The sequence below is a fragment of the Marmota flaviventris genome, chromosome 11 (genome assembly GCF_047511675.1).
Source record: "Marmota flaviventris isolate mMarFla1 chromosome 11, mMarFla1.hap1, whole genome shotgun sequence".
NCBI classification, from domain to species: domain Eukaryota; kingdom Metazoa; phylum Chordata; class Mammalia; order Rodentia; family Sciuridae; genus Marmota; species Marmota flaviventris.
The window spans coordinates 78,464,490-78,486,737 of NC_092508.1; the positions used below are offsets into that span (position 1 = coordinate 78,464,490).

Below are 22,248 nucleotides of genomic sequence, written 5' to 3' on the forward strand. Positions count from 1 at the left end.
AAGAGAACAATCACATGGAAGGCTTTCACTCAGTGACACAGCATAAACAATATGTTCTAGTGGAAACCTACTCAGTGTTTCATTGACTGTGAATGCAATTTGTTTAGACAAAATGGCAGGAGAAAGTCCTGCCTTTTTTTTTCAGAAAGAGCAAAACTATCCATTAGCTAAGAGGTGTTTCTATTCAGTACTGTTTTTCAGATCTTAGTTAAAAATTAATTCAATGAATTAGACTAGAGTCCAACTGCTTAACTATTAGAGTCATAAACTTGAGAGGGTTTTTTGATACCTTAGGTATGATCAGTTTAGTTTTTCTATATTGATGCATTATAATTATATGTAATAGCGAGATTTATTATGTCATATTTATATATGCATATAACATAATTTGATAGATCTCATTCCTTAGTACTTTGCTTTCCCTCCCCTCTTCCCTTATCTCTCCTCCTGATCTGCTTGCTGTAATCTACTGATCTCCTTTCTATTATCATCATTATTATTTTAATTAGTACATTATAGTTATATATAAAAGCTGAATCCACTGAGGTATATTCATACATGGACATAGCATGATTTGGTTAATTTCATTCCCCCGTAATTCCCATACTCTCTCCTCTTCTCTCCATCTCGATCCCCATTGGTCTCATTATTTTTGTGAGATTCCTTTTTTTTCCCTCTAACTTCCACATATGAAAGGAATCATTAAAAACATTCAACCCTTGACTTTCTAAGTCTGGCTTATCTTGCTTATCATTATGTTCTCCAGTTCCATCCATATACCAGCAAATGACATAATTTCATTCTTTTTTTATGACTGAGTAAAACTCCATCATGTAGAGGCACCACATTTTCTTCATCTATTCATCTGCTGACAGATACCTAGGGCTGGTTCCATAACTTAGCTATTGTGAATTGCACTGCTATAAACATTGGTATGCTTGTGTCACTATAGTATGCTGATTTTAGTTCTTTTGTATAAATTTAAAGAAATGGGATAGCTAGGCCATATGGTAGTTCCATTCCTAGTTTTTTGAAGAATCTCCATACTGCTTTCCAAAGTGGTTGTACTAATTTTCAGTTTCACCAACAATGTATAAATAAAGCTTTGTCCCCACCTCCTTGCCAGTAATTATTATTATTTGTATTCTTAATGATTTACCATTATAACTGGAATGAGATGAAATCTCAGTCTAGTTTTGGTTTGCATTTCCCTGATTGCTAAGGATGTTACATATTTTTTCATATATTTGTTGGCTGTTTGTATTTCTTCTTTTGAGAAATGTTTGTTTAGATCATTTGCCCATTTTTCGATGAGTTATTCATTTTTCTGATGTTAAGTTTTTTATGTTCTTTATATATTCTAGATATTAGTCCCCCATCAGAAGAGCAGCTGGCAAAGATTTTCTCCTTGAATCATTGAGACCTAGTTACTATACAGTTTTACTGCTGTGGTTGCTATTGTGAGGCCTAACTGTAGTACATGTAAGAAAAATAAAAGGCATAGGTGAATATCCACATATAGTAATACTTCCTGTGGCCATACTATAAATTAAGTGGCCCTAACAATCTGCTAAAATGGTACTCAGTCTGGTGAGGACACAGTAATTACACTATGGGCTTCTCTCTTCATTTCACATATTCATTGGGAATGATCCTTTCCTATGAGGTTTGCTCAGCTGGTTGAATCTACAATTTTTAGGCCAAATAGCACGAAGTCAAACCAGTTGCAGTTTGTTGACCTATGCCATTCATGTCAAAGCCTCTGAAGTCTGTTATTTTAGGCTTTTTTGACAACTGGATCAGATCAATTCTTAGGCATTATCCAACGCATTGTAACTGACACAATCATGGCTTAAAATCCTAAACAGCACAAAATCTACAGGGTTAGGATCTTCAGCTAAAGGAAGCTATTATCCAGACAACATATAAGGAAAACAAAGCAGGTAGTTGAGAAAGAAATTGAAAGAGAAGAAGCTGAGAATACAATTTAGAGAGACTCAAAATAGATAGTATTTACTTGTAAAAGGAAATGGGAACAATTGATGCTATCACAAAGCAGCCAAGCCATGGAAGAATGAACACAATTTGTAATTTCAGTGAACAAAGGGGAAAAGAACAAGTGACTTTCGGTTCCTGTCATACCCTCTCACTCAAATGTGGACTCATTAGTCCACAAACACTGGGTCTAATTGAACACTTTTGGGCCAGACTTGAATGTGTAAATTAACAGATTTTTATTACATCGTTGTCTGACCTGATTTATCTTTCCTTTCAATGTATTTGAATTTTACCAACTCTGGGATGGCTGAATCTATGGTTTCTACTAACTTCTGAGGACAGGATATAAAGATATTGTCTCCTTCAAGTCTTCAACTATCTAATAATCATTTGTCTTGCTTACATTATACATGTGCTTATCAACATAGAACACTAAGATAATTAAGAAAGCACTTTTATATATTATCTTGTTTGCTCCTAATGACAAACCCATGAGACAGTTTTGACAAATCTACCATTACCATTTTATTGATTAGGATACTAAGACTCAAAAGATGTCATGACCTTTCTGTGGCCATAGAACCAGGAAGAGAAAGATCCAGGGCAATATTCAGGTCCTCCTGTGCCTTTCATCCATTTCTATTGACAGCACACTCCCTTGTTCTTTGAAACACTTTTCCCTATAAATACTAGGATATAGCAAGGGTAAAATATTGAAGGGCTTTACAGCTGTTGCATTACCATCATGGAACTATAAATTATTTTTTTATGCATGTGTCATAACTGAAAACTATCTTTACATAGACTATCACAGAAAACTAATATGAATAGCCCATGATATATTGGGTTATAGCAATTAAGGTGAATTCTAAAGTAAAAATAAGCAATGGTTGTGTTTCAGATTTACTGCATTTAGAGAATTATTTTTGCTAGTTTCTAGGGAATTTGCTGCTACATCCAGTCTGCTGAGGAACCAATCTCCTACTCCTACTATTGTTTTTTTTTTTTTTTAACCTACTGGCCAGTAACTACTAACAAAGTTTTTCCAGAGATGCATAGAAGGGCCAAAAGACACCGGGTATGACTATAGCAAGAAAATAAATAGAAAGGATGTCATAAATTTTTTAAAAAGTATTTACATTTGATAGTTCTTTGCTGGGAGTCTTATTAAAAAAAGAAGATTTGGATTTGATGTCTGATTTTGATAATAGTGAGCATCCTTGTAAGATAAACACTTATTTTGTCTTATTAGAGTTGCTAGGGTAGTGTCTATATGTTCCAGATCTCTACTTTATGCATCTGAATTTTATTAACAAGTAACTTATATTAGCAAATGAACTTGTAATTTATCAGCAAATAAAATAAGAAAGAATGCTTTATTGCCCACACCTTTCCCTCTGTTTCAAACATATGAAACAGTTTTATATCTTTGTTTTTTAGGACTTAGATAGTATTTGAAAAGGGCTTTGTAAAAGTGCTTTAATAACTCAGAATTAGACCGTGCATCTGTTGATAAACACTTCAAGTGTTAAGAACCAAGGGTTACAGTCCCAGAAGCTGGAAAGGCTGAGGCAGGAGGATCGAAAGTTCAAAGCCAGCCTCAGCAATTTAGCAATACCCTAAGCAGCTTAGAGAGACCCTGTCTCAAAATTTAAAATAATAATTAAAAAATGGGCTGGGAAGGTGGCTCATTGGTTAAATGTCCCTGGATTAAATCCCCAGTACCACAAAACAAAACAAAAAACCCCAAACCAAGGGTTACTATCTGGCTTGTAGAATGAGAATATTTGATTTTCACGTAAGCAGAATAAAATCTTGCAACAAACCAAAAATCATTATTCTAGAAAGTTGAATTCTGTCTTTAAACCAACCCATTTGTCTTTAATCAGATATCTGGATTGCTCTGGATATGACTTTTATCCAGTAGCTCCATTCTTTTTTTTTTTTTTTTTTTTTTTGAGAAATAGAACTTTTATTGGTAAATAATAATGTTGAATCAAAAAATATGGTGAATTGAATGAATTTGCAGGTAGGCTAATCACCAATAGGATTTTTAAATTGTTCTTTTAATTTGTAATAATATTTATTTAGAAATCATTTATTTAGAATTCGAAAGCAAATGTGACTGATACATATAATACGCACATAAATACATCTGAAGGTTGCTGGTTGAATAGAGTAACACAGAACTACTTACAATAATGATGTTACTCCTAATCTCTCTTTTAGGTTTGAATGTTATAGGTGCTTCAACTTAACACACAAATTCTGGTATTTTCAGAAGGATGGGGGGTAGAACAGGTTTTGACTAAAACGAATAAGAAGGAAACAATGGGCAATGTGGGCAGTGCAGTACAAGCCAGCAAAATTCCTCAGGTCACCTCCCTAGGAGATGGCCCAGAGCCCACAGTTCATGTGCTGTCAGGGGGCCCTGAGCAATCTCAGGAAGCTCCAGCATATCCAATGGCATGGCTTTCCAGAAAAAAAAAAAAAAAAGGTCATGAAAGTTTAATGAGAAAAATGAACAGAATATAATAGATAAAGGATGGGGAGGGCAGGCCATGGTATAGCTGTTAATGAAAAATATACAAAAAAAGTTTATAATAGTTTAAACTTTCAATATAAGATTCTTTTAAATATTAGCATGTAGTTTTACCTTTTGCAAACAAATTTTCTTCAAATCTCATGTCCTTTTTCTGAACTGTTTAGATGAAGAATCTGGTGCTGTTTTTTTTTTTAATTTTTTATTGTTGGTTATTCAAAACATTACATAGTTCTTGATATATCATATTTCACCCTTTGATTCAAGTGGGTTATGAGCTCCCATTTTTACCCCATATACAGATTGCAGAATCACATCAGTTACACATCCATTGATTTACATATTGCCATACTAGTGTCTGTTGTGTTCCAGCAGCTCCATTCTTAAAATAAACATACAAGAAACCCAGAATCACAATAATAAACATGAAAACCCTGTTCTGTAAAGAAAAGGAATTGCCTATGAGAGTTCATGCCTCAAAGCTTTAGAGGGCTACAGAGTAATAGAAACTCAGATGTGGGTTCGCTTGACTTTAAACTGATTTAAATCCTGACCATCTCTCAGACCAAGGCCAAGGTTGTGCATCTGTGCTTGATAATTTGCCTTATTTAGAGATTTGGGGTTGCTGGATAAGAAAGCTGAAATGAAAGAGAATTCTGAAGTCAAATGACTAAGCCCTGGCCTGGTGCTCAGAAACCTAATTCAGACCTCCTCAGCCTATGTGGAATCATGTGAAACTCTCCGTTTCTCAGTTTCCTTCTTGGTAAAATGAAGAAGTTGTTACACCAGTGTTTTCCAATGTCTTTTAGCAGTTGAACAATGTTTTGCAATGAATTCACATATAAGCCCAATGTAGAAAATAGAAATGCAGAAGTGTTTGCCTTGTGTGGTAAAATTGGAGCCTCACCCACTTGGCCTTTCTTTAGTGTTCAGAATGATTGCCAAGATCTTTCTGCAAAGGACATTTGAGAATGCATCTAATACTTATTAGGGCATAAAAATTCTAAAAAGCTAAATAATTTTAAATGTCCTGACCACCTACAGTACATAAATACAATGACACAGACAGGCGGTGATTTGCTTTAAAATAACACCAGAAGTTTAAAGTCTGTAGGTTTAAAGAAGTGATTTCCAACCATTTGTCAAAAAGGTTTATTTTAAATTCTCTCCAAGGCTCAGATCATGTAAGTCAGGTAAAGAGTCTTCTGACAATACCCAGTATCTCCCAAACAGGTATGAGATGACATGTGATTGAATAATTGCTAATAACTCTAGCCTCTTCTCTGTTCCAACCCTCAAAATTTTTTGACTATGGAGAAGAATAGGTATGTTCACTGAGTATAAAAGCGAGAGGGTGCTACTTTTCTCATCTATTTCTGGGAAGCTGTGAAGATGAGAATGGGGAAAGGCCCACTGATGTTAGTAACTGACTTAGAAAGGCAAGCTTTGGATTCTACAGGCAGATAATGGCTGGAAATTGAGCAATCCTTAAAACAGTTTTAAAAGTGTGGATTCCAGATGTTCTCATTTGATAAATTATATTCAAATAGACCCTTGTCTCCATTCATCATTTGCAATGTCTTTATTCTTTTCTTCCATGATTGCAGGATTCTTTCTAACTTATCAAAACCCTGGCATAATATTCACATTGCCCTCAACTGTACTCTCTTAGGACTGCCCAACATGTGCATTCAAAGTCATATGCAAATATGCTAAAGAATCCTATGGCTGTAGAAAAGAAACCATATTTCTCACATTCTTACAAGTGAAGCCTCCCTTTGAGCCTGTGGAGAAACATTCCATGAATCATGAATGAAGTATTGAGCATAGGAATACAACTTAGTCTATCACCGATTGGTCGTCTTTGATGATCAAAATGAAGAGGGTTTCTTCCTTTAGCCAGAGGCATTGAAATGCTGGAAAAGAGTATTGGTAGCTCCTGAAGGTCTTGTTCAAGAGCAGATCATCTGTGAATTGTGAGGAAACTGTATTGCTGCTTCCTAGAAAGAGCATGGTGTATGCATATGTTTTGATTCCCTCCTGGTGTGGTGTGAATTGTAAAGGGAACTTGGCCAGGACGGCCATAATGGAGAAGAGCATTTTTACTGGAGTAATTTTTCAATTAAATAGCCAAAAACCTTCCTCTATTTGCTCTGCTTGTATTTTAATACTAGCCAAAGCCTGTTTAAAATTCTTGTGGCCAATATTTATTATACTGTGGTTCTACTATAGTATGTAAAATGGTTATTAAGTACTGTGGTTATAATTCACTTGGAGAGCCCTGTAACATTTTTACTGGCTTGTTCTCTTCTGTGTTCCTATTCATAGGATATCAATAACGAGAGTGACAGCTGACATTTCTCTTGCTAAGAGGTCTGTCCTAAATAATCCCAGCAAGAGAGCAATAATTGAACGTTCAAACACCCGGTCCAGCTTAGGTAAGATATTCAAATGTGGTACTTTTCTATCCTGTACTTTTAGACTATCATGACACAGGATGTATTTGTGAATGTCTTTTCCAGTTTGCTCCCTGGTCTGAATGAGGAAGTGCCAATAACTGAAGAGAATGCTAGCATGGACATGAAGGGAGCAGAATTCTGCAGCAGCCAGAGCCTGTTCTGTCTCTTTCAGCTCTAGTCAATTAGCTAATTGGTAGTCTGGTTGGAAGAATCCTCAACGACTCCCCTGGTCTGTTACTGCCTAAAAACGGGAAACCACTCATCTCTGTTTTGCCTAAGCTTCTCAATGAGGCTAATGGTAATTGTCATACCTGACTCACAGCTGACACGAAAGGAAATCCTAAGTTCAGTCTTCTCAGATCTTTAGAAGAAATCGATAATGGTGCTCTTGGTGTTGCTTCTGTTGCTAGCTGATAGTACACAGAATAGTCACACCTTGAAGTAATGGCAACCACCATTAATTACATGCAGGGAATTAAAATGTGTCTTTTCTGGGGTACTAGTGAGAAAGCATCCTAAAATTCACCATGATTGAGAAGAGCAAAAAGCTGTGGATGAGCAGGGCTATGGATAGAAGTGAGTCCATGCTGCTGGTGAATCACGTTATTCATCCTGAAAGTATGTTCTTGTTCTCCATGACTATCAAGAGTGGTGCAGAATCTTTCCTTGAATTTTCTTTTGCATTCACATTCTAAGGGCAACTTGTTTTAACTAGGAAAGATGCTACTCCTCCATGTTGCTGAAATAGGCTGTACAGAGGATAGAAAACTAAATAATAAAAACAATAACAATAATAGTAACTAGCGTTTCCAGCTGCATGTCCTAATGTCTCATCAAGAATCCAAAAAAGGGGGAGTGGTGGAGTGCTTGCCTAACACAGGCGAGGCCCTGGGTTCAATCCTCAGCACCACATAAAAATAAATTAATTAAAGATATTGTGTCCAACTATAACTTAAAAATAACTTTAAAAAAAAAGAGAGAGAAAAGAATCCACCAAAGGCTTGCCTTGACCCTGATTTAAGGTTGGAAAGAAGATACAAAGCATTATCTCTATAATCCTGGCATGAGATTGGTACATGGTGATCACCAATACATATTTGTGGGATGGTTGCTTGTGAGGGGATGCCTCACATGCCAGTGCATGTGAGGGGTATATCCTAGAGGTGAGTGTTTCCTTGTCCAGTCCTGTGCTTAGAGCCTTCCACAAAGTGAAACATTCTTAAAGGCACAGTATTTTGCCTTGAGACAGTGATGGTGGCATGTTGATGGTGAATCATAGCAGGTAGCTGGCTAAAATAAAATATCATGGGTGATGAGGACAGTCAGGTAGGTTGAAGATTTCTCAAACAAGCTTCTTATTCTCTGTTCTCCTATCTTCTATCTTTGTGTCTTTAACTTTTAACCACCTCTCCTTCTGGTATATTATGAAAGGCTAAAGATGCTAAAAAGCTAAATGAGGTTGCCTGTTCCTTCAACCATTTGCACCAGCTAAGGAGTTCATGGATATTCCCTGAAGTTGGTCCTTATACTCTAGTTACCTGTCATAAGAGTTGGTGAGGTATATGAGGAAGGGTAGTATTAATACTCAGAAGAAACAAAGTAGATCTCAGTTCACTGGTTTTTAACTGTACTCTGTGAAGTCATGTACCCACAACAATTGGAATTCATCTAATGTCAATCTAAAATAACACTGAGTTGCTTATTTGTTGTCTTATTAAATACATAATTTGTAGATTCTTTCATCAAATGTCTATCAAACACTTGTTATGTGCCATGCATTATGCTAGACTCAGGAAATACAGATAGTACTAAGACTCAGTATTTTGCTCATGGGTAAAGAAAAAGAAGGGACAGATGGTTAAAATACTCTGGGATAATGAAATTACAAAGAGCAAGCTAGAGGATAATGAAGAAGGGTGGGGGTGAGCGGTTTGTGAGGACTTTTTAGAAGTTATATTTGAGCTGGTTCTTCAAGGCACACAAGAATGTATAAAAACATTGACCCATTAAAAAAAAAAGCATGCGTGATTGAGAAACAACTAGATTTGTGTGGAGCATGCTTAGAAAGGAGAGTGCAGGCATGGTTTTAGAGGAACCAGAAAAGAGACTGAAAGAGTAGATTGACGTCAATCTGTTAGAGCTAAATAGTGTTGCTTGTTAAAGAGATCTCTTAAATAGATTTTATGAAATGTTTATTTTATAAGATATTAATAGTTGTTACATTAAAATGTTTTCCATGGTCAAATAAATTTAGAAATGATGAATTAAACAGTTGGCAGTTTTCTTCATTGCAAGACTTCTTATAGCCCTGAAGATATGAAAGGTAACACATTTGAAATTCTAAAAGAAGCTATTCTAGTATGCAATATGTCCCTTGCTTAAACCCCTTTCTTTCATGGGAAATATTGTGGGATTACTGTTCCAGGAAATGTTGGGAAATGCTACCTAGGCCCATGGCAGTAATATGAATAGATGTGGGTATAGGAGTATCACCAGTCAAAGAGATGCTAGAAAGACGGGCTGGGTCACCTGTGGTCAGCTTTTTGAAATGTTCCTTGAGGGCCTCCAGATCATAATCTATGAATCCTCAGCTTCCTTTGCCTAGAATAGGATCAGGAAGAAACTTCCTTTGGAATCCCTCTTATAATTAGTCTAGGTAACCAGGATTGTTTGGCATGGTTGAGGTTTTTTTTTTTAGAGAAAATTATCTATGTAAATAAAGATACCTTTTTCTTACACACACACACACACACACACACACACACACACACACATTATGAATTTTGGGCTCATCCCAGTAAGTAATGTGGCCTCCTGGCTTCCTCTGTCAATCTAAACTCCACCTCTCTGCTTATGCCAGAGTGCCTATTGCCCAAAGGTTCTGTGATGGTTATGCAATAGGTGTGCCTGCTTCTTCTTCCGTCAGAAACTACACTTAACTTCATTGCTAGGGCAGAGTAAATAGATCCAGATATTTCTGAGTTATTTGGACAGGGACTTGGAGGACCTGGAGGATCCTTATACCAGGGCAGTCCAGTTAGCGTTACTGCCTTTTCACTGCTTCTGAAGATATCACATTCCAATTTGAAGCATAAAACAATGTAGATATGTTCAGGGATAGTCCTGGTGACAAGCTTCTTTAAACCCAGTGGCAGCTTAATGAAAACAGCATAGAGGACATGCTCCAACATCCTGCGACTGAAACTTTCTATAGTCAAAATTGGTTTTTAATTTTCCAAACTTCCTTCTTAAGACAATTTTTTTTTCTTTTTTCTTTCTTTCTTTTTTTTTTTTAGTTGTAGATGGACACAATATCTTTATTTTATTTATTTATTTTTATGTAGTGCTGAGGATCGTACCCAGTGCCTCACGCATGCGAGGCAAGTGCTCTCTACCACTGAGCTACAAGCCCAGCCCCAAGACAAATTTCTTTTTAAACTGTTTCTAACATGCCAGAAATAAAAGGGGAAAATATGTTTATTATTACTAACAAATGTAGAATATTGTCTCAGAAGAATTTGGCAAATAAATCTACTTATCTAATGTCCTTAAATTGATAACTTGAAAGCTAGTCGCTCCTCAAAGCAATGTGAAATTTTTCAAATCATTGATATTAGATAATATGAAAAACAACAGATATGTTGACTCTTTAAATTCATACATTATGTGTTAAACATCAGTGGTTGTATAGAAAATAAGGCTTTTTGATATTATAAAAAACCCTCTTCACCAGGCTTGGTAGCACAAACCTGTAATCCCAGTGGCTTGGGAGGCTGAAGCAGGAGGATCACAAGTTCAAAGTCAAACTCAGCAACTTAGTGAGGCCCTAAACAACTTAGTGAGACCCTGTCACAAAACATAAAAAAAAAAAAAGGACTGAGTATACAGTTAGGTATGTAAACACCCTTGGGTTCAGTCCCTGGTACAAAAAAACAAAAACAAAAACAAACTTCTTCCATAAAAAAGTAGAGCTACATGATAAGCCTGGAGTATTTATGACCCCATATACCCTGTTAATCTTTTTGGTTAAAGAAAGGAGAATTGTGTGTGTGTGTGTGTGTGTGTGTGTGTGTGTGTGTGTGTGTGTGGATGATACAAACTTGAGTTTATCCTGGACAAGCAAAGTAAATTATGAGATTCTGTCACAAACACTTTTCAGTGAGGGTATTTAGAGTAACACTACCTTTTCTCTAGGCCACCTTTGGTATCATTTAAATAGCTTTGTGTATGCTATATTAAAACATTATAGAGTACACCAGATTGAAATATTATTAGGTCACACCAATATCCATAAAAATAAGGAAAGACCAAAACAACAAAACAAAATAATCTCTCTGAAAATAAATAGTCTAATTCACGTTTTGGACATGGCGCAATTAAATCAGATGAATTATAAAATATATAAGGAACTTTCTTATATTTCAGAAAGTTATAGTGTATTTGGATTATCCATTTTCCTTAAAAAAGAAATAGTTGGGTTGCTTCAGACCTTTGAAAAGAACTCGATTTTTCATTTGACCAAATCCATGCAGATTTGGGTCACTTGACTCTTATAAACAGCTGAAAAGATTTGCATCTAGATGTAATGCAGCAGTTTAATATAATTAGCCTTAGGGTATTTTTTAATACCAAAGATGATTATGTTTTAGAAAAGTCCACTGGCTCCAATTCTTAAATTGAGCTAGAATTGCTAATCTGTTAATTGTAAGAGGAAACACTGAACAATTAAACTGTGGTATGAAGATGTGCATAACAGTCAAAACAAGTTATTCCTAGTTTTTTTTAAAAAGAATGTTTACAAAATATTAATATATAACTTGTTGATAGTAGAACCGTTACACTGTGCCAGTCATGGTGGTGCACACCTGGAATCCCAGGGATTAGGGAGACTGAGGCAGAAGGGTCACAAATTCAAGTCCAGACCAGGCAACTTAGTAAGACCTTGTCTCAAAATAAAAAAGGCTGGGGATGTAGCTCAGTAGCAGAGTTACCCTGGGCTCCCTTCCAAGTACTGCAATAATAATAATAATGCTGTTATTTCAGTGTAATTTGCTTTCTCTCTGATGTTGCTTCACGTATCTCAGTTGTTTCCTAAATATGGTTTCAGTTTTGATAGCTGAAACAAAAGTAAAGAAGAACAAAGCAATAATCAAAAAACAACATAAAAAAACCCCACCAAGGCTATATAAATAGCTAAATGTTAGGTTGAATGTAAGAAGCAAATTTTAAAAAGCTTGAGTTTTTCCACCAATTGTTTTGTTTTATGAAAAACTCAAACCATCTCTCTCTCTTTAGAAGACTTTAAACTAGACATGGTTAGGAAAATTCAGAATATTTTGATTTGTAATGTAGACAAACATATCTGAAATATATACTTTTTTTAATAGAAATACTGACTAATGAGAATAAAGAGTACCTGTTATTTCTTGTTTCTCCTTTTAGCGGAAGTACAAAGTGAAATTGAAAGAATCTTTGAGTTGGCAAGATCTTTGCAATTGGTTGTTCTTGATGCAGACACCATCAATCACCCAGCACAACTTATAAAGACTTCCTTAGCACCAATTATTGTTCATGTAAAAGTCTCATCTCCAAAGGTAATCGGCTCATTTCAGTCTTGAGGATTAGCACATTTCTTTTGAGATATTTTTTTTGCTCTCTGTTTTGTTGTTGTTGTTGTTAGTGGGCAAGAAAAAATTGAGGTTCTTTTTGATGAGCCCATTTTAAAACAGTCTCCAGGTTCTAGGAATTTTGAAATAGCAAATAAAGAAGAGTCCATTCTTATAAGATGTTCATTGGTCTCAAACCAGAGTGTTATACAAGTATATAATAGAAATTTTTTAAAAAATTTAAGAAAGGTCAGAAGTAGACGACTCTGGCTTTTCCTAGACTACAGGTTCTATCTTGGTAAATTGTTTGTATAACATTGATTCTTGGATCACCTATATTTTCTCCCCAGTTGAGAGAATACATAGTTCAAGAAAGATAATGATATTTATACTATACTTATCATATTAAAGGTAAAATATCACTGGATGAACATTTCTTATGGAAATGTCATAGCCCTAGACATTTGTTTGAAGGTTGGGTTCTTTGAGGAATATATTATTCCATTATGAGTAGTCTGATTAATATGAAATTAAACTAGAATTTCCTATTAATTACTTATGACAAAATAAACAAATATGTAAACAACTGTGATATTTATCTGACATAAAGGTGGTGAATCAAAATATTACTCAACTGAATAAAATCAAAATATTACCGAACATAAGTGACCTGGTACAGAGCAGTTCCTCCACTTTTGTATGACTGTCTTTGAAATTTCCAGGAAATTATAAAATACAGAGTGGGAACTCAAGGGCCCTCCAAGACCTCACACAGAGGTAGAACAGCATGAACACACATGAATCAATCCACTATACTGAAAGCCACTGCAAATGGATGACATCATTACAGAGTTTGTATAGTATATGATTTCTCACATTGCATTTCCTCTTTACTAATCCTTAAGGCTAAACAGACTAAAAAAAGATCCCGTTTTATTTGATTTTCTTTCAATTCATTGATAAGAGCTCGGCTCCTGTCTTCTCTTAGGTTTTACAGCGATTGATTAAATCTAGAGGAAAATCCCAAAGTAAACACTTGAATGTTCAACTAGTAGCAGCTGATAAACTTGCACAGTGCCCTCCTGTAAGTATGACCATTTTTTTCCCTTAATCATTCTTGACTAGTTAGAAAAGGGTGGTTCTTGTTTATATTAGCGTTGTTATTTTTATTCTATGATAATGGTGATGACGTATGTTTAAAATCTAAAGGGTCTCTTGGAACAAGCTGCTGCTATCTTGTTAATTGTGCTCAGACTTCCAGAACTAGATGGTGTCTATTTAATAAGACCTGAACCTTGGTCTGATACCTGCTTTCCTTCCTGATCCCTTGATTTCCTGGCAAACACTCAGGAAACCACTTAGCCGGTAGCATCCAGTCATATGGACACTTTCAAGCAAAGAACAGAATAAAATAAAGCATGCCAATTTGACTTTCCTTTAACTTTTTCTGCTAGAAGGTTCTGGTAGGATTAAAAAAATATGATGTTAAAGGTCAAGAATTGATAAGAACTAGAGGAGTCCTGTGGTTGTAGGAGATGAAAGGGTCAGGGTTGAGTGAAATAAAAAACTACAGTAAATATTTAGTGCCATTGCCAGAAAACAAATGCTGGGTTCAAAGGCAAACAATGATGGAGTGAGGGTCAGGAGAAGTGAATGGTATCACCTGGCACTGGGTATTGGCCAGTCCATGTCACCACTTGCTCAATTGACCTACTTACTGTTTCTATGACTTTTCTCTAAAGGAAATAACAGTCTCTTTTGGTCAACTGATTCACTGGCTTTTTTATATTCTTGTTCAAGGACCATTTATGCTTTTAAAGCATAAAATTAAATTCAAATGTTTAGAGAGGCAACATAGCATCACTTTTAAAAGCAGACTCTGGAGCCAGATGCTTAAGTTCAAATCCATACTGACTAGTTACGTAATCTTAGGCAAGTACCTTCCTCATGAGGTTATTGTAAGAATTCAGTGAGTGAATATGTGGAAAAGCTCTTAGAACAGCACCTGGTACACAGTACACACTGTCCAGGTGTTTCTGTTGTAATTACTAGGTATACTTTGTGCCATGCGATGTCTGGTTGGTTAGACTTTGTAATGACCCGTGTCTCCCTTGCTCACTCTTGTAACTCACTCACTACATTGTCATAGTGGACTCATCATAATAAATATTTGTTGAATGAATGAATGGAGGTACAGGGACAGGGAGTAATAAAGCATCCTTTCATTAGATACTTACAATGGCCTGGTGTGTGCTAGATGCTTTACATAGATTGTCAGTAATCCTCAGTTACCTAATAAAATAAGCAATATAATTCCCATTTTACAATTGAGTCAATTGAAAACAGAGGGGTTCAAGGATTTCTCTAAGGTCACATAGCAGATTAGAATTACATCTAGATCTTTCTGGTTCCAAAACCACTTTATTCTCCTCTGAACCCTACCTATCCTACACGCAAATATGCACACACCTGGCTACCTACAATGCAGATAATTCTGTGTTAAGAACACAGAATTTCTTACTAATGAAGTCACTTTCACAGTGGAATGCGTGATTAAAGCACCGAATGAATATAAAAGAATGTATTACGGAGCCCCTGACTCAGTAATACTTCACAGTTGAAGGGAGAGTATCTTTATTGACCAGCTCAAAGGCCAGAACCATGCTATTATTTCCATTTTTCCCCCTGAACAATCTTAGAAGGTTGATTATCAGTTTGGTGTTCTGGGAAGTGGATACTCAAATGGAAATAGAAGTGCAGAAGATTTATTGTAGAAAATCCCTTTTCTTTTTATGAGAATGAGTTTATTAATATTTATTCTTGATAGTTACTAGAGAAAATACTTGTGTGCTATTAAAATTGAGGTGTTTTGCTGAGAAAGTTGATCATTGAGTTGTTCATCTAGTATAACTTGTTAAGTCTGAAATAGCTGGAACCAAGAGAAGGCATGTGCATACTTAATACTGTGGGCTTCTTCAGGACTTGTGCCCCCACCAAGGGGAACAAATGGCACTCAAATGGCTCTTGGAAGACAGCCTTGTCCTATTATTAACTTAGTGGGACAAACACCTCCTTGTTTAATATAATTGGTCAGATAACTTGCCATTTTAAACAAAGTGGTCTGAGTATGTAAGGTTACCTTATACTTAACATTTTCTAAACATTTGATGTTGCATAAATAGCATGTGTAATGCTGAGAAGGAATGTGCACTCTGTTTTGGCACACACAAAGAAATCTTCAGCTTATAAAAACCAATAACAATTTAAAAATGTGTCTGCATTTGTCCTTTTACTTCAAGACCATAATTATAATTGTCATCCAAAGATTGGTGATCACTGTGTCATTTTAGTTCCTTTAGGAGAATTTGCAACTTGCTTAATTGGCCCGTGCTTCTCCAGTCTGAAAAGTCAGCAGATTTTACTGGCAGAGTTTCACATTGCAAAGAAATTAAAGGCAGCAGTTTTTGGAAAGGGAAATCTAAAAGAACACAGGGGGGAAAAGTTAACTCTCTCTAGCCAGAAGAATGGATTCTAGATTCAGGGACTATTGAAGCAAAAAAAAAGACCTTACAGAGAACCCAGTAGAGTGTTTCCTAGGGTGTGTTCTTTATGATACGGGTTCCCTGTGATGATATCAGGTGGTTTTGGAAAGGGACTATGATGCCAAAAGTGTTTGGGAAAAAAATACTTATGTAACAAAGATGGTCTTCTTTCTTTGCTGCAGAATCCTGACTATGCATTTTCTATTTCCAATAGGATAGGTAGTATGTGGTGCTTCTGCTGGTGTGACTGTAGAGCTGTTTTTCCATGGATCATTCTATGGTCTAGTGTTTCGCAGAATGTTTCAAGGGAAGACTAATCCAGTCCAGTCTCCTTGTTTTATAAATGAGGTAACTGAGACCGAGAGAGGTGACCTGGCTTTCCAAAGGTCATACGTCTTGGCCAAAGTTGCATAAGATCTCTGATGCTTAGGTTGGTGATGCTTTAGATGGTGAATGGCAATAAAGTAGTTATTATGTATTCTCCTGGAAAGAAAATCATGGATTTCGAGGATAAGGCTTCTTCTAGGAGATGGATCAGTGAACTTTTTTAGCAAAAGTTTAGATAATAAGTATTTTAAGCTTTGTGGGCTCTGCCTTTGAGTAGCCATAGGCAATATGTAAACAAATGGGAGGGCTTGTGCCCCAAACAAGTTTGGTGGAAGCAGGAGGCAGGCCTTATTTACCTAGCCAAAAGAAGTTGCCACCCTTGTCCTGGCACAAGTTGTGGTTATCTATTACTGTGCAGTAAGCTCCCCTAAAACTTTGTGACTTCAAACAGCAGCCATTGGTAGTCTTCAGCTGGCTGCTGACCTAGTCACCCAGCAGAGGTGGCTGGAAGGTGGCTGGAAGGTGGGAGTCAGTCAGCTCCTCTCCCTCTGCCAGTTGTCCTGGGCTCTCTCTGTGGCATCCCTTCCACAGGGATGTGGGCTGCTCACATCATAGCTTCCAGGGCTCCAAGAACAAGTATTCCAAATCTCTTAAGACTTGATCTCAGATACCAGCAAAGGATCCCTTCCCCAGCATTCTGTTCATCAAAATAGTTTTACAAAGACTGCCAAGATTCAAGGAGAGGGGACATAGACCTCCACTCAATGCAGGAGGTGTCAAAGAGCTTATGGCCATTTTTAATCTTCTATAGACTAAGATAAACTGTGAGGATGTCTGGAATACACAAGGAAAAGGGGCCTGTGGGGCCAGGACCCACAAGCCCATCTCATACATTTTTCTTTTCATAACATAAAACATTCTTTTCTTTTCATAAAACACAGCCTGATGTGTTTTACCACTATACATCTATATGGCATACTTAGTTTTCATATGGGCTTCTACCAAATATTGTTACCATTTCCCTTCTTCAGAGAGGTTGAGAATAGTATGTTTTTTTTTTTTTTTTTTTTTACTTAGCCTCGTCCACTCCCTCATCTGTAGTTTCAGTCTCTCTTCTATTTTCTCATTCCTCTTTCTCCAACCCCAGGCAAGTAAAGTCTTTTTTTTTTTTTTTTTTTTTTTTTTTATTGTTGGCTGTTCAAAACATTACATAGTTCTTGATATATCATATTTCACAATTTGATTCAAGTGGGTTATGAGCTCCCATTTTTACCCCATATACAGATTGCAGAATCACATCAGTTACACATCCATTGATTTACATATTGCCATACTAGTGTCTGTTGTATTCTGCTGTCTTTCCTATCCTCTACTATCCCCCCTCCCCTCCCCTCCCCTCCCCTCCCCTCCCCTCTTCTCTCTCTGCCCCCTTTACTGACATTCGTTTGTCCCCCTTGTATTATTTTTCCCCTTCCCCTCACTTCCTCTTGTATGTACTTTTGTATACCTCTGAGGGTCTCCTTCCATTTCCATGCATTTTCCCTTCTCTCTCCCTTTCCCTCCCACCTCTCATCCCTGTTTAATGTTAATCTTCTTCTCATGCTCTTCGACCCTACTCTGTTCTTAGCTACTCTCCTTATATCAAAGAAGACATTTGACATTTGTTTTTTAGGGATTGGCTAGCTTCACTTAGCATAATCTACTCTAATGCCATCCATTTCCCTGTAAATTCTATGATTTTGTCATTTTTTAATGCAGAGTAATACTCCATTGTGTATAAATGCCACATTTTTTTATCCATTCATCCATTGAAGGGCATCTAGGTTGGTTCCACAGTCTAGCTATTGTGAATTGTGCTGCTATGAACATCGATGTAGCAGTGTCCCTGTAGCATGCTCTTTTTAGGTCTTTAGGGAATAGACCGAGAAGGGGAATAGCTGGGTCAAATGGTGGCTCCATTCCCAGCTTTCCAAGAAATCTCCATACTGCTTTCCAAATTGGCTGCACCAATTTGCAGTCCCACCAGCAATGTACAAGTGTACCCTTTTCCCCACATCCTCGCCAGCACTTGTTGTTGTTTGACTTCATAATGGCTGCCAATCTAACTGGAGTGAGATGGTATCTTAGGGTGGTTTTGATTTGCATTTCTCTGACTGCTAGAGATGGTGAGCATTTTTTCATGTACTTGTTGATTGACTGTATGTCCTCCTCTGAGAAGTGTCTGTTCAGGTCCTTGGCCCATTTGTTGATTGGGTTGTTTGTTCTCTTATTGTCTAATTTTTTGAGCTCTTTGTATACTCTGGATATTAGGGCTCTATCTGAAGTGTGAGGAGTAAAGATTTGTTCCCAGGTTGTAGGCTCTCTATTTACCTCTCTTATTGTATCTTTTGCTGAGAAAAAACTTTTTAGTTTGAGTAAGTCCCATTTGTTGATTCTAGTTATTAACTTTTGTGCTATGGGTGTCCTATTGAGGAATTTGGAGCCCGACCCCACCGACTGTAGATCGTAGCCAACTTTTTCTTCTATCAGACGGCGCGTCTCTGATTTGATATCAAGCTCCTTGATCCATTTTGAATTAACTTTTGTGCATGGCGAGAGAAAGGGATTCAGTTTCATTTTGTTGCATATGGATTTCCAGTTTTCCCAGCACCATTTGTTGAAGATGCTATCCTTCCTCCATTGCATGCTTTTAGACCCTTTATCAAATATAAGATAGTTGTAGTTTTGTGGATTGGTTTCTGTGTCCTCTATTCTGTACCATTGGTCCACCCGCCTGTTTTGGTACCAGTACCATGCTGTTTTTGTTACTATTGCTCTGTAATATAGTTTGAAGTCTGGTATCGCTATACCGCCTGATTCACACTTCCTGCTTAGCATTGTTTTTGCTATTCTGGGTCTTTTATTTTTCCATATGAATTTCATGATTGCTTTCTCTATTTCTACAAGAAATGCCGTTGGGATTTTGATTGGCATTGCATTAAACCTATAGAGAACTTTTGGTAATATCGCCATTTTGATGATGTTAGTTCTGCCTATCCATGAACAGGGTATATTTTTCCATCTTCTAAGATCTTCTTCTATTTATCTCTTTAGGGTTCTGTAGTTTTCATTGTATAAGTCTTTCACCTCTTTTGTTAGGTTGATTCCCAAGTATTTTATTTTTTTTGAAGATATTGTGAATGGAGTGGTTGTCCTCATTTCCATTTCAGAGGATTTGTCGCTGATATACAGGAATGCCTTTGATTTATGCGTGTTGATTTTATATCCTGCCACTTTGCTGAATTCATTTATTAGCTCTAATAGTTTCTTTGTAGACCCTTTTGGGTCTGCTAGGTATAGAATCATGTCATCTGCAAATAGTGATAATTTAAGTTCTTCTTTTCCTATTTTGATGCCTTTAATTTCTTTCGTCTGTCTAATTGCTCTGGCCAGTGTTTCGAGAGCTATGTTGAACAGAAGTGGTGAGAGAGGGCATCCCTGTCTTGTTCCAGATTTTAGAGGGAATGCCTTCAATTCTTCTCCATTCAGAATGATGCTAGCCTGAGGCTTAGCATAGATTGCTTTTACAATATTGAGGTATGTTCCTGTTATCCCTAGTTTTTCTAGAGTTTTGAACATAAAGGGATGCTGTACTTTGTCGAATGCTTTTTCCGCATCTATCGAGATGATCATATGGTTCTTATTTTTAAGTCTATTGATGTGGTGAATAACATTTATTGATTTCCTTATATTGAACCAGCCTTGCATCCCAGGGATGAATCCTACTTGATCATGGTGCACAATTTTTTTGATGTGCCTTTGTATCCGAGTGGCCAGAATTTTATTGAGGATTTTTGCATCTAGGTTCATTAGAGATATTGGTCTGTAGTTTTCTTTCTTTGAAGTGTCTTTGTCTGGTTTAGGTATCAGGGTGATGTTGGCCTCGTAGAATGAATTTGGAAGTTCTCCCTCTTTTTCTATTTCCCGAAGTAGCTTGAAAAGTATTGGTATTAGTTCCTCTTTAAAGGTTTTGTAAAACTCTGCTGTATACCCATCCGGTCCTGGGCTTTTCTTAGTTGGTAGTCTTTTGATGGTTTCTTCTATTTCCTCAATTGATATTGGTCTGTTTAGGTTGTCTATATCCTCCTGACTCAATCTGGGCAGATCATATGACTTAAGAAATTTATCTATGCCTTCACTATCTTCTAATTTATTGGAGTATAAGGATTCAAAATAATTTTTGATTATCTTCTGTATTTCTGAAGTGTCTGTTGTGATATTGCCTCTTTCATCCCGTATGTTAGTGATTTGAGTTCTCTCTCTTCTTCTCTTCGCTAGCATGGCTAAGGGTCTGTCGATTTTGTTTATTTTTTCAAAGAACCAACTTTTAGTTTTGTCAATTTTTTCAATTGTTTCTTTTGTTTCGATTTCATTGATTTCAGCTCTGATTTTAATTATTTCTTGCCTTCTACTTCTTTTGCTGTTGTTTTGCTCTTCTTTTTCTAGGATTTTGAGATGAAGTATGAGATCATTTATTTGTTGGTTTTTTCTTTTTTTAAGGAATGAACTCCAAGCAATGAATTTTCCTCTTAGAACTGCTTTCAATGTGTCCCATAGATTCCGATATGTTGTGTCTGTGTTTTCATTAATCTCTAAGAATTTTTTAATTTCCTCCTTGATGTCTTCTATAACCCATTGATCATTCAGTAACCTATTGTTCATTCTCCAAGTGATATATTCTTTTTCCTTCCTTCTTTTATCATTGATTTTCAGTTCCATTCCATTATGATCAGATAGGATGCATGGTATTATCTCTACTCCTTTGTATTGTCTAAGAGTTTCCCTGTGACATAATATATGATCTATTTTTGAGAAGGATCCATGTGCTGCTGAGAAAAAAGTGTAACTGTTTGATGTTGGGTGGTATATTCTATATATGTCAATTAAGTCTAGGTTATTAATTGTGTTATTGAGTTCTATAGTTTCCTTATTCAACTTTTGTTTGGAAGATCTGTCCAGTGGTGAGAGAGGTGTGTTGAAGTCTCCCATGATTATTGTATGGTGGTCTATTAGACTCTTGAACTTGAGAAGAGTTTGTTTGATGAACATAGCTGCACCATTGTTTGGGGCATATATATTTATGATTGTTATGTCTTGTTGGTGTATGGTTCCCTTGAGCAGTATGTAGTGTCCCTCTTTATCCCTTTTGATTAACTTTGGCTTAAAATCTATTTTATTTGATATGAGTATGGATACTCCTGCTTGTTTCCGAAGTCCATATGAGTGATATGATTTTTCCCAACCTTTCACCTTCAGCCTATGTATGTCTTTTCCTATCAAATGCGTCTCCTGTAGGCAGCATATTGTTGGGTCTTGTTTTGTGATCCAGAGAATAGTATGTTTTAAGAAGACCAGATTGCCCTGGTACTATGATAATAAGAGCTGCATAATGTATGGTGGAGAAAAGCAGATAGACAATTGAATATATAAATGACATGTAATCCTTTAATCCTACTTAGTTACAAGCTGCCTTGTGTTACCAAAAGCTGACCCTGTGGCTGTTTGAGCTTTGTAATGGTTTTGTGTGTGTGTGTGTGTGTGTGTGTAAAATGACATTGATCGTTCTCTCTGTGAGACTCATCTCCTCAGCGGAATCTTGTAAACCTCTCGTGTTACAGTAACCATAGTAGTTCTCTTCTATTCCATTTTATTTTCCATTTCTGAATGGACTCAGATTTATTCTATTACGCACAAGAGCTCTGAAGGGAATGAAGAAATGATAGTGCCCACTATAT

The 22,248-nt window shown here is 36.5% G+C and overlaps 1 protein-coding gene across 1 annotated transcript in view; it reads left to right on the plus strand.

Annotated features, from left to right (window-relative positions):
* Cacnb4 (calcium voltage-gated channel auxiliary subunit beta 4) overlaps nt 1-22,248 on the plus strand; it is a 262,363-nt gene that overhangs the window by 232,299 nt on the left and 7,816 nt on the right. Inside the window, exons 10-12 of the mRNA XM_027937973.2 lie at nt 6,869-6,978; nt 12,442-12,593; nt 13,594-13,689. Of these exons, the coding sequence (XP_027793774.1) occupies nt 6,869-6,978; nt 12,442-12,593; nt 13,594-13,689 (358 nt within the window). The remainder of the gene's footprint in view (nt 1-6,868; nt 6,979-12,441; nt 12,594-13,593; nt 13,690-22,248) is intronic.